The 13,219-nt window shown below is 44.2% G+C and overlaps 1 protein-coding gene across 2 annotated transcripts; it reads left to right on the forward strand.

Annotated features, from left to right (window-relative positions):
- Positions 1–364: 364 nt before the first annotated feature.
- Positions 365–12,487, forward strand: LOC119197823 (zinc fingers and homeoboxes protein 1-like). Of its 2 annotated transcripts, none has more exons than XM_037454447.2 (8): positions 365–1,018; positions 1,939–2,245; positions 2,346–2,809; positions 3,165–3,371; positions 3,586–3,801; positions 4,159–4,323; positions 4,554–5,771; positions 7,262–12,487. In XM_037454447.2, the coding sequence occupies exons 2-8, from the start codon at positions 2,056–2,058 to the stop codon at positions 7,541–7,543; spliced, it is 2,742 nt and encodes a 913-aa protein (XP_037310344.2). In that variant the 5' UTR covers positions 365–1,018; positions 1,939–2,055; the 3' UTR covers positions 7,544–12,487. The 2 variants fall into 2 exon arrangements, with proteins under 2 accessions (XP_037310344.2, XP_037310343.2); XM_037454446.2 differs by having other exon boundaries at positions 365–1,002.
- Positions 12,488–13,219: the final 732 nt, after the last annotated feature.

Consider the following 13,219-nt stretch of genomic DNA (forward strand, 5'->3'; position numbering starts at 1 on the left):
TATATATCTATAGATCTATCATTTCAGATTATAATATAGATTATTAATATAGATTTATATCTAGATCTATATATATATAGATATAAATATATCTATAGATCAGGATCCTGATATTGATCCATATATATAAATATCTCAATAGACATGAATATCTCAATAGCAAATAGCAAATAGACATGAATATCTCAATAGACATGAATAATTCGTTGAAATGAACGACAGACAAGCGAGAACTGCATCAAAAGACGGGATGAAGTGAGCGGGTATGAAACTTTGATGTCAGCGGTGTCCTCAAGTAGCTTCTTATTGTGCACTGTCGGGTCATGTCGGGTCATGTCGGGACATCTTGGCAAACAGCCGGCTCGGGAAACGGACGAGTTTACGGTCCCTTGAAACAACGTTCTACACCGCGTGTCTTTTTCCGGGCAACACAAGGCTCTGGCCGCCTCGCAGTGAATGTATTATAACGTAAAATACTGTATACATTTGTCTGGTTTTAAAAATTGTAAACGATTTAGAGCACCGAGAGTCGCCGAGGAATGACGTCAGGACGTATCACATTGAATGATGACGCCTTTAGATCATTAAAAAAAAAACAGCCGTTAAAAAAATATCTGAGAATTAGGTCAGCAAGCTAACACAGTACAACGAGTGTAACTACCGTGTGTTGGATTATATAACGTTCACAAAGACTCGACCCTGGGCACAAAATAACCTGCTCCGAAGAGGTGAGAGATGTCCGGTGTTTCCAGCATCTGCATACGGAGCCGTGGCCGCTAGAGCGGTCCGTCCGTGAGCCTCCGCTGGGTTTCGGAGACCCGCGAGCCCTCCAAAAAAACCGTTAACGCTAGCTAGCTACTGTACCCAGTACCGGGCCGGGCTGTGGCTGAGCGGTCAACCGAGAGAAGGGGAGACGCGGACGGACTGAGCCCGGGCGTCTCGGGATATTACTCCTCGACTCGACATCCTGGTAGCAGCACAGCGCACGTTTCAGTAGTTCCAGTAAGTTTACCGCCAGGTAGGATCAATATTAATGACTGGCTGCCGCGGCTAACACCGGCTAGTTGGCCCATCTCACATTCTTGCTCGATTCTGAAAAGCTAAATAAGGTATTTCATTTATCTAACTTACGCTACTTTAATTATTTCGAATTAGCTAGCGCACCTCCCAGTTGTTGTTGTTGATGTGCTGATTTTTAATCCAAATGATTAAATGCAGCATCCCATAAAGTAAACCATATAGACCTGTGCAATCTATTGAACAGACTTAAGCTGCAGTAAATCATGAGCCCCGAGTGTCCAGAAATCTGAAATAAAATACATGTGTAACGATTATTAAACAATCTAAACGATATGCTGATGTTTCTTGAATCAATCAGTGACAGAATTTGGGCCCTGCTGCTGAATACCAATAACTACATTTTTGGTGGGTTTGCCCTGTGATATTGCACAATATATATTGAATGAAGATTTGGGCAACAAGTCCGTACTAAAGTTAATGTCCTTCACATGGAAATATGGTTTTAGGATTTAAATTTTCACCTCTCAGTTGTCAGAATTATTCATTTTAAATAGAGCTGCACCAAATTATAAGTATCTTCTGCAAACAATGTAAGAATAGAGACAAATTCCCATCACAATCTCACGGAGCCTCAAAGAAACATCTAGCGATTGATTATTTGTCTGACGAACAGTTCAACATGATTCAACTGTATTCAGAAGAACTGTTTTGGCTGATAAATGCCTCCTTTGTCATGTGATTCATATTTCCTGATGGTATACGCTTTCTACAGATTTGAAGCAATTGTCAAAAGGAATATTTGAATATTCATAAAAGAGGTATCTGAGAATAAAATGCCATTTTATGCTAGTAACTTGTCAAACTCTTGTCAAAAATCCTTTCTATGACATCTAATATTTTTTGATTCTCTTTCACCAGAGATACGTAAATCAAGGACTCTTGCATGTGAACACATATACCCAAGAGATGTGAGCCTCGACTCTTCTGTCCCAGATCGTCTTTATCCTGAGTAGAGGTAAACAGAGTGGTTTGACAATGTCAAGCCGCCGGAAATCGACCACACCTTGCATGGTGCTGCCCTCTGACGTGGTGGAGGAGAAAACCGAAGGGACAAAGGATGAAGAGGCAGAAGAGGAGGGAACGGTAAAAGAGGGATCAGAGCAGGGGCCGACTGCAGAGGAGCTGGATCAGGCAGTACTTGTTGTGCCCACCCCTCCAGATACAGGTGTGATTATTTTGGTCTTTTCTCAAATGTGTAGACAACAATGACCTTTCACAGCTTGACAGATACATTAACTGCGTCAAATGTACCATTACAATCCTAGATGAGCCCATTGTCTCCACCGTGGAAGAGAGTGAAGTTTCTGCTCCCTCGCTGAAGCGCACAGCTACAAACCCTCCTGAGGATCTGAGGAGCGACCAGCCGACCCAGGATCATCGAAGTGATGCCCCCGAAGAGGGAGGCGCAGACCCCGCAGCGATTGCAGCCATTTCCCTCAGCAAGACCCCCATCATGAGGATGAAGACCAAATCTGAACCCAAAAGGATTGCTGTTTCCCTGAAATCAACAGACGAGGCGGTTGAGGGTTTTGGAAGAGAGGGCGAAGGAGAGATGGACGGAGACCAGGAACCCATCGAAGCCCCTCTAGGGCCGATGACTCCTGTGGAGATGCTGTTGCACGACTCCATGAAGCTCGGGGGAGGCGGACTGCTTGTCAGCCCGTACTCGGAGCAGCAGAGGAAAGCAGCCACTTTAAACCCCACAGTTTTGCCTGCTGGCCTGGCACAGGTAGAACGTCTAATTATACAAGAGTTTAAAAGACTCATTCAAGCAGCGTGTTTGTACAAATACTTCTTCTATCTGTGAACGCTTAATGCATGTTTTCAATCTAAACAGTAGCACTTAAATACGACTGGTCAGCTGTGAATGACGGGTGGCCATGACAATAAATGTGCTCCACTGAGAGGTTGGATGTTGGTTGGGGCAGCAGCCCTGCAGCTGATGAATATTGATTGTCTTCTGCAAAGCCCTTAGGCAGAACAAAAGCTTGCCAAACACAGCTCAATCTGCTTGCTTTTTTTTACCTTGGCTAATACATTAGTCCATAATTTTCTTATCTCCTCCCTGTGTTCCTTTATTTCAGGTGCTTTCTGCCTTCCAGGCCCAGCAGAGCGCAGCAGCAGCAGCTCAGTCTCAGCTGCTGATACCCCTCAGCAGCATACCATCCTACAGTGCAGCCATGGACACCAACCCCCGGCTGGGCAACACATACAAGAAGTTTCCGTACCCCTCCACGGCCGAGATCAGCAGCCTGGCCGCACAGACCCAGTTCACAGAGGAGCAGATCAAGGTAGATGAAAGTTGCTGATATTTTGGGTAGATTACTTCAGCTGTCAAAGGAGTTCACACCATTCTGTTCTGTCAAAATGCTACGAAGAGAAGCTCCTTTCACTGGAAATGTATATAGCACATAACATCTCATCTAAAGTATTATTCAGGATTAAATATGGCCTTTTTGCTACTTTTGTAATTGTTGGAGTCAAATGTACTCGATCTACCACCAGGTGTGGTTCTCAGCCCAGCGGCTGAAGCACGGTGTGAGCTGGACTCCTGAAGAAGTCGAGGAGGCAAGGAGGAAACAGTTTAATGGCACGGTCCACACTGTGCCTCAGACCATCACTGTTATACCTGCTCATCAGCTCTCATCAGCTGCCAACGGCCTGCAGTCCATTCTCCAGACCTGCCAGATAGTGGGCCAGCCCGGCCTGGTGTTCACACAGGTAGGTAAGGAAAGAAAACATGCTATATCTAACAGGGCCTTTTCTCAAATATATTTGAGACCAGGCCGATGGGGGGGGGGGGGGGGGGTTATGGGGTTGCCAAGGACCGTCAATTTTCAACACTTGCTCTCTGTCCGCTGGATGAGCATGCTCTCCTGTGCACGTCACAGTGTGTGCCCATTGGGACAGAACTTCGCCATGCACGGAGAGCAGTGGAGAATCGTCACGCCCAAAAAACCTCTTGCACTAAATTTGATAGTAGTTCGGCTTCTTTCCTTACAGATGTGTTATAGATTGTGTGTCCGGCTATCCTTCTCATCCTCACATTCTCTGCTATTATTTTCTGACTCTGTTTAGGTCGGCCCGGGGGGGCACCTTCCAGTGACCAGTGCCATCACTCTGACAGTGGCAGGGCTGTCCAGTCAGTCCCAAAGCTCCAGCAGAGTTTCCTGCCAGCCCACTGCAACAAACACTGAGTTGAAGCGGGCTACCACAATCCAGCCTCCCTCTCTATCTCCACAGGTAAGGACAGATGTACTATTCTGCACTTGTGTTCAAAAGTTAGTTTTGTTAACTTTTCAATGCACACAATTACAACATTGTGTCTCTCTTCTCTCAGTCTTATGTAGTGCATGTCTGACCTCAGGAAAGTTGCTCATTCGTAACCATTTTGTGATCATCCTAGAGGGTATTTGCTAGCTCTGTAGGCAAAGTCCACATTCAACAGATATATCTGCCCTCCCCTTTCTAAGGAGAACTCGGCCCTCAGCGCTGACACGTTCGGTTTGCGGCCCAAAAAGTCCAAAGAGCAGCTGGCCGAGCTGAAAGCCAGCTACCTGAAGAACCACTTTGTCACTGATGCAGAAATATCTCGGCTGATGAAGCTCACCAACCTCACAAAGGGAGAGATCAAGAAGTGGTTTAGTGACACCAGGTACAACCAGCGCAACTCCAAGAACAGCCATGTCATTGTTTTCCATGACGGAATGGGCAGAGGAGGGGGCACCTGCGGTAGCAGTGTAGGCACCACCATTATCATCGACTCAAGCGATGAGACCCCCACATCTCCCCATCCTCCACGCACTCCTCCTGTGAAGGAAAAGGAGACGCGGCCCAAAACGTGGAATCCCTTCCCAGATTTCACCCTGCAGAAGTTTAAGGAGAAGACACCGGAGCAGCTGGTGGTGCTGGAGGAAAGTTTCGAGAAGAGCAGCACTCCCACAGATGAAGAGCTGAGCCGCCTGAGGACTGGGACGAAACTGACGCGGAGGGAGATTGATGCCTGGTTCACTGAGAGACGAAAAATGCCATCGGTCAGCACCTCCTCCCCGGAATCTTCAGAGGGAGGAAAGATGGAGGCAGAGGGAGCAAAAGCATTAGGAGCCATTTCTTCTTCTCCTTCGGGCTCTTCCTCTCGTAGAGGTAGTCAGACCCCTCCCGGGGCTCGCGGTAAGCAGTTGCCCACCAGCAGCAACAGAGACATGAGAGATAAGAGTAAAAAGTCTCCCGAGCAGCTCCATATTCTGAAAAGTGCCTTTGTGCGGACCCAGTGGCCCACGCCAGAGGAGTACGACCAACTGGCAGAGGAGAGCGGCCTCCTCCGGTCCTACATAGTCAGCTGGTTCGGAGACTCTCGGTATTCGTGGAAGAACAGTAACCTGAAGTGGTTCCTCCAGTACCAAAGTGGCAACATCGAAGGGCCGAATGGCGGAGGAGGAAACAAAATGGGAAGCGGCAGCAGCGGTGGCGGTCGAAAAAGAAGAGGCCGAAATCGTGGTTGGGGGCGGTCCCGGACCAGGAGGCAGCCGAGAAGGTCTGCGTCCTCCAGCGCAGATGTTGATAGACCTCCCCCGTTAAAGAAGATCAAGAGTGGTAGGGAGATTCTAAAGGAGTACTATATAAGGCACCGTTTCCTCAATGAGCAGGACCTGGATGAACTCGTCACCAAGACCAACATGAGCTACGAACAGGTAATTCCAGAGTCACTGAATCCTGTCATTTGTTTGTTGTATCGTCAAATAAAGCCAATTTGTTTTATACATTACCACAAAGCATGCCCCAATACCAAACATTTTAGAAATTGTCCAATTTTATCTGTATAGCCCAATATAACAAAATATGACAAAACACCAGAGGTGTGGACTCGAGTCATGTGACTTGGACTCGAGTCAGACTCGAGTCATGAATTTGATGACTTGAGACTCGACTCGACAAAACGTACAAAGACTTGCAACTCGACTTGGACTTGAACACCGATGACTCGTGACTTGACTTGGACTCGAACCTTTTGACTCGAGAAGACTTGCTACTTCCCATGAAAACTGGGGGAAAACATATTCACACCACCGGGCCGCTCTGTTTATCTGCATCTGTCAAAAAAATGTGCGCCACCTGTATGCAGAGAGCGCGCGCTGCCTGAACAACATCCAATCACTGCAGTCCATTTGACCGTATCAACGAGACAGCTCGTTCATGGTTACAAAAATCTGGATTTTTGAACCCGGATTCAGACTCCGATGGAAATCCTCGCCAACATTATGTCAACGTCCGTTTTAAAGTAGTGTAATGAGCTGAGTTAAAGTTATTAGTTAATCAGTTATGCAGATGTTGCATGTGTTCACGTTATGCTCCGTTACCAGCTGTAGTTACGCGAGACAACCCGAGTTTTGGGGGGCCGTGTATGCGGAAGTGTTCGTTCGGCGTGGTGACGGCCAACAGTGACCGAAGTTGAGTTGTTTTATATAAATAAATGCAGCGGAGTTGCAAGCCAGTCATCGCCTCCTTATTTACGCTGCAGCATTGGGGTGAGCGTTACAGCACTATAACACAGTCACAGTCCATCCACCATTACCCTTCCCTTCGTAGTCTAGGTCTGTGAGGCAGCGCACCATCACCCAGGGTTCCCCGTCCCCACTATAATAAGATGACTTGAATTGACTCGAAGATAAAATGGTACGACTTGTGACTCGACTTGAGACTTGTTGGCTTTGACTTGTGACTCGACTTGAGACTTGTTGGCTTTGACTTGTGACTCGACTTGGGACTTGCTTCGTCTTTGACTCGACTTGACTCGGGACTCGAGGGCAATGACTTGAGACTTGCTTGTGACTTGCCTAACAGTGACTTGTTCCCACCTCTGCAAAACACACACATACGGGTAGAGCGACTTCCATCTCTGTGCAGGTAGACATAACCTGTATTTATGCTCCGAATCCTGTAGATCTCACCTGCAGAGTTAATCGTGTGGAATTTCAGTCACCACAGTTCTACAAGTTCACAAGTTCTACGAGTGCTTTAGATCACAAACTGTGTAAAAAGAACCAAGAAGTATTGGTCATTATCAATCACTTTTTTTTTTTTTAACAGTGCTATAAAAAGTCCCCCCTTGGGGGAAAACTAAATAATTTACAGAGAAATCCTCAGACTTTGTGGGTTGATGCATTTCTCTCTCCCTCCGGAGGTGAGGGAGTGGTTTGCCGAGGTCCAGCGGCGCTTGGACACGGGCTTGGATCCCTTCCAGGAGGCGGCTACAGCGAGGACGCAGGGCGGCGAGGCAGGAGACGCGGGGGACACGCAGGGAGAGATGTCCACGGCCAACGAGCAGCAGGGCGCCGCAGCAACGGGAGATGAGGGGGAGGATGAAGGAGATGAGGAGGAAGACGGCGGCGATGATACCGACGACAGTGAGGTTTGGGAGCCGTCACGTAGCGTCAGGAAATCCTTGTCGGTCTCTGAAGACTGAGGATTGTGGGAAAACCCGGTGAAACATGACAGATTGTTACAAGAGAGGTAGTGGTGTGGCCAATGCTGGGAGACTGTTAGCTAAAGTCTTTCACTCTTTTGCAACACAAATACACTGTATTTTCAAACTATTTCTGACATCACGTCCACGTGAGACCAACATGGACTATTAGCTTTAGCTCTCTCTCCCTCTACTTTTCTTATTTTACTGTAAGTAAGGTGTAACAGAGAGGACAAGAATCATGTGTTATTAGAAATACCCTAAGAAACTTCACTTTGACATTGTTCAAGAAAAGGTACACAATATTTTGACACAAGGAATACCATAAAGGGCAATCTTCAGACTGAAGATGATATCTGTTGTGATTGCATATTAACTACATGTGTTACTAGATCAGTGTTGGGCAAGTTACTCAGAAAGGGTATTATTATTATTAAGTTTTACTCAATACTCATTTAAAACGTAATATCACTTTACTTATTACTTAATAGCAAAAGTAAGAAGCCATTTTGATGGTTATATTTCGACCCAGTGTAGTGACTTAGAGAGTACACCTGATCAGCTGATCCATCTTCAGCTTTCCCAAACTCTTTTGCACGTTTCGCTGCACATACATGAACCAAAAATAGAAGGTGAGCATGCAGAAGCCCACAAGGCCCTCAATGGTTTTTATTATTCAAATTTCCACTGAGAGTGCCTCATTTTCAAGTGAGGCGGCGCTGCCAGCGTTCGCTCCCACGTAGAGCTTGAGGGACTCGGTTCTGCCCAACACTGATTCAGACACATTTGTACATTTGATTGCAACTAATGAATACTGTTTGTATGAGAGATTTTACACCGAGGATGCCCCAAATATTGATGCCTTGCTTGCTCAAATGAAGCCAGTAATGGAGATTATGTTGCATTTTGGAGCCCGTTATAGGCACAGGCCTAAACTTAAATCTCTAATGCTGTGAATGTTTTACCCCAGGTCCAAAACTAACAGAAATTCAATAATAATCATTTGTATTTACGGTTAAGGTTCCTAAAGAAGGGGTCGCAGCTAGATGTCACTGCCGAGCCATGTGCCCCATGAAACTAGCATACATCTATTTGGGAAACTTGTTGTGACATGTGACACCTATGGCAACATCTGGATTTGAATCGTCAGGTCCTTCTGAGCTCACACCTTAAACGACACGAGAAGACGAACCTTATTGCTGAATGAATGCCAATGTTGTGATGCTTTGAAACGCAGGGTGTTTAATCATGCTTCCCTTTACAGCAGCTTGTTGTTTCATAAGTGTCATGGATATGTACCCAAACTAATGATTAACCATTTTGAAGGAGCACATCCTGTATTAATATAGGGACCTTTTTAAAAGGCTGATCAGACAGTATGAGGCTGAGGTCCCAAGTTGAAAGTTGTCTCTTGAGCAGTGAGCGATGGACATCTGCGTCCACAGAAAGAATAATCGAAACAGAAATAGTTGGCTGGAGGGTATATCGTTTACTCAAGGTGGTCTCCATGGGTGGAAAGGTTCTGAAGATGGGCAATGCAGCTTTGCAAAGTTTTACCCAAAACGTGTAAAAATGTTAAATGTAAACACCAGCGGCAGCTTCTGTGTCCAATTCAATCCCTTGACTGTGTCGCTTTGACTGCAATCGCCCCCAAATCAGTAACTTCTTGCCTTTAGGTTTGGTCTTGTGTCAAAAATGAAGCCTGTGATCATTTTGGATCTTGACCCCAAACTTGAGGAAGACCGTTAAGCAGTATTCAAATGATAATTTGACTCCAGTCTGCACTGAAAAACACTCGTGAAGCAACTTTTAAAAGAAGCACTTTGTCCACTTGTATGTGTAGTGGACCGAATCCTAATTTGGCACCTTAATCTCTAATTATACCATAGAATGGCTCTGAGAGACCAACTCTGTTTTGTATACAAACTACACCAGTGTTTTGCCTTTTTTTCCAATCCTCGATGTGTTTTCAGGAGGAAGAATCATTGATCCACTTTTCTAATAGTGTGTGTTGTTTATATTTGGATGCTTACAAGGCTCAAGAAAACTAGTCAAACAATCACCCACCACTTTCTTTTGCTATGTTGCACAATTTGAGCATCCATTAAATGTGTTCTATTTGTTATCATATTTATGCTTAAAAACAATTGTTTCCCATCCCTCCTCCTCTGCTCCAGTAGCCCCGTGTGATTCTGTGCTCCGGTCCCCCTTCTGTTCGATGAATGCAGAGACCTATGATGTGCACTTCCCAAGATACCTTTCTGTAAGTGTGAGCTGGTGGTTCTTTGGCTCACTAAATTGTCCACAAAACGGGCAGACAAACCGAGCTGTACGAACAAAAACAGACATTCTTGGAAAATGTGCTTTGTCTCGTGGAAGGAATTGTTTTAATGCGTGAAGAAAGAGCTCAGCATTCCCTCTGTGGTGGGAGGTCTACCAAATAACCATCCCTCTTTCTGTTCTCCCCTGCATTATGTTGACAGGACAATGGACAGAAAACTGTCTCCGTCACGGTTCTTCAGAAATGGGGGGGGGCGGGGAGGGGGGAGGAGAGACTGATGAGTCTTCGCAGATAAACCTATGTGCCTACGTGCCTCGTGCACCCGTCACAACGCGATCTCACCCGCTCTCGACGGGAGACGAGGGAGAACCTGTGAACGCTCTATGAAGCACGTTACTGTTTGGGGATTTGTATGGAAAGGCTAAAAGACGCCTAGAAGCTCTCTTAAGTCCTCATGACGGACACCTTGCTGTTCACCAATGTGTTGGTGTATCTCCCTCGGCACCATAAGCTGTCCCAAAAAGCATTTGCCTGAAGTGAAAGCTGTCGTTGATGGCGACCGCCGGAGAGCTGAAACTTTGATGCGTTTTGTCGTAATGTGGCAAGTGCTCGGCCATGAAAAACAACCAGTTCAAAATGTAAAGGTACACCTTTTGTCTGATACTGCATGCAATAACCAATACAAAAAAAAGCTCATTTTGTACATACAATATGTTGGTTGGGTGTACATGGTGCAGTAGAAGCCTAATCTGGGATTCCTTGTTTGTATATCTTTGATAATAACTAGTTAGATTTCATGACCAAGTGGAACGCAACTATGGACCTGTTTCCTTTTTTTTTTTTTGTTGAATTCATGGACACGTTTTTGTCCTTTTCTTGGATGTGTGTCATTGCCACATTTGTACAGCAGCCATACTGTGCCCTTTAGTTGAATCCTGAAACTACTTTGTAGGACGTGTGCTAATTTTTTCCCATGGTTCAAACTATGTCTGCAGTTACTTTAGAAGGTTTTAATCCACAGGTTAAGCTTCAGCCCAGTCTCTCACAGTGCGCTCTGTCTTTCCTATAGTCAGTCTGTTTTGAATGGTTTTATATGTTTCTATCTATGAAAACTGTCTTTACAACTCGCCAGGCATCCATGGATTGCTTGTTAACAAGACACACTCATTCAATATGTACAATAGCGTGATGTTTTTTAAAATAGAATCTGTTTTTAGAGTATTTTAAAGTATTGCTTGTGTGGCTTTTTGGTACTTTGTTTGAAAAAGTATAAAATCAGAACTCAAGAGAAAAGACATGTTCATGGTTTTTGCTTCATAATAACGTGTCCAATTGTGACGCTTTAGAACTAACCTGTTTTCTAAAGCGAGATTAAATTGAACTAGAAAGTAATTTCCACTCATATTAATGCACTAAAAAGTAATTTGAAAGTCTGGGAAATTCTAATAAAATGTGCAAATGAATATAAATATAAAACCCTTTTCATTTCTGTGGATATTCCAGCTTCTGCTGCACACGTTGACATTTATATTCAAATCCGACTCTCAAGAGTCCCGCTACTTTGTTGAATTGCATTACTTAAACGCTGGAGTGGCTCTTTAAAGATGTTCTGTCTGTCAGGCAGGAGGTAGACACAGAACCAGCCTGGTTCTGCTACAATATACATGTGTAAAACATGAATCATGCGTTTAAATATTTTCCCCAGGTTGCTGAGGTGACATGTCTGCTCCTTGAGTTATGATTTTAAATCCAACTCAATACTCATTGTTGTGCAGTATAGCGAAGAGCTACTGTTGTGATCTGAGTAGTTTACCCGATGTCTTATTGTGCACACGTCATATCTACACCTCTGCTATAGATACTCGTTTTCTCTATTTAGACGGCTAGTCGGTTGAATGTTTTCTACAGAATTCAGAGATTCAAACGTTTTCACTATAAAGCAGCCACATTTTTCGGTTAAAAAAAAATAATCTCAGAATTGTAATATGCTCATGATTTATTTTGAATTTTTTAATTTACATTGAATTTTTCACCTCCTGTTTTTTTCTGATCAAATTTTGTATCTGTTGACAGTTTTTACCCCAAATAATTCCGTCTCAAGGTGTGTGCTTAGTTTTTTTTAACATGTTTCACATACTTGTAGATGTTTTACTGACCGATGTCTCTCAGCTCCTGTATGAAGTGCCAGTTGGGTCTGTAGACACAGATGCTGTCGGTAGAACACAACAATCTTATCTGTAAACTCTTAATAAAGGTTGGACTGTAAAATGAAAGTGACGCTCTCGGAGGTTGCGGGCGAAGGTGCTTTTGTTTGAGATGACCTGAAACGCCTAAACAGTTCAAATTGTTTTTATCCTGTGTCCACAGAACTGACGCTTCCATCTACACTAAGTTATTCCTACACTCTCTGTACATCTGAAGTGTGTTTAAAACTGAGAGGATCTGTCACAACATTTGATTAAACATAGTTTGCATGTGCATTTGCCTCTGCAGGCCTGCTGTACCAAAACTAACTTGTGGTTCCTCAATCACCAGCTTGTAGCTACCAGCCCGGAGGTACAATGTTCATTTAAAGTCCTGCTTCCATTGAAGCTCTGGATTGATTTAGATTCATATTTCAAACTTGTTTGAGCACAAAACCCAATACATTTGGATCAAAATTGGATGTACATTGTGCATTTTTTTTGCGTTACATAAATGGACCAAATACAGAAGCAAAGAGAGACGTAATGTTTCACATTCAAACCATGAAGCAACTAGCAACTCACCTTTTGCGCTTTAACTATTCATCAATGTAGATAACTGCTTTTGAGGAAGTTGTCTCAGTGTAGACAGTATTAACAGCGTTGTAACTAACAAACGGGGCCTTTGGGTGAAAAATAAATAGTTTCTAGTATTCTTATTTTCTTCATGTTGAACCTTAACACATAACTGGGAAAAATTTGTTTGTTTTTTTACAGCTGACCTACAATAACATTACTTAGCAAGACCCAGCTGGAATAGATTTGTATGTATTTGCATTAAACATAAAAATATTTTCCGTTGAAGCAAATATCAAGGAAATGCAGAGTGATTTGCATGAGCTGGAACACTGATGCATTGACAGTCGGGGACCAGAGGGAGCACCGCTGTCCTGATTGGGGACAGGCGTACATGATGCTTCAGCTTGGGGAATAACAGCTGGACTCTGTGACGCCCTCTTTCACCCTTTCCATAAATACAGCAGTCAGGGAAAGGAGATGAGGAGAAACACAGCTGCGGCTTGAAGGACACATTATTTTGAATTTATTGTCAAGAGAAAACAGGCAGGCACCCATCGATTATTTTTAACTACTTCTACTAAACGGGTTGGTAGACTATCGCAGGGCAAAAGGTAAGTGAAATGAGTTTATCCT

Source organism: Pungitius pungitius, chromosome 11 (genome assembly GCF_949316345.1).
Source record: "Pungitius pungitius chromosome 11, fPunPun2.1, whole genome shotgun sequence".
Classification (NCBI taxonomy): domain Eukaryota; kingdom Metazoa; phylum Chordata; class Actinopteri; order Perciformes; family Gasterosteidae; genus Pungitius; species Pungitius pungitius.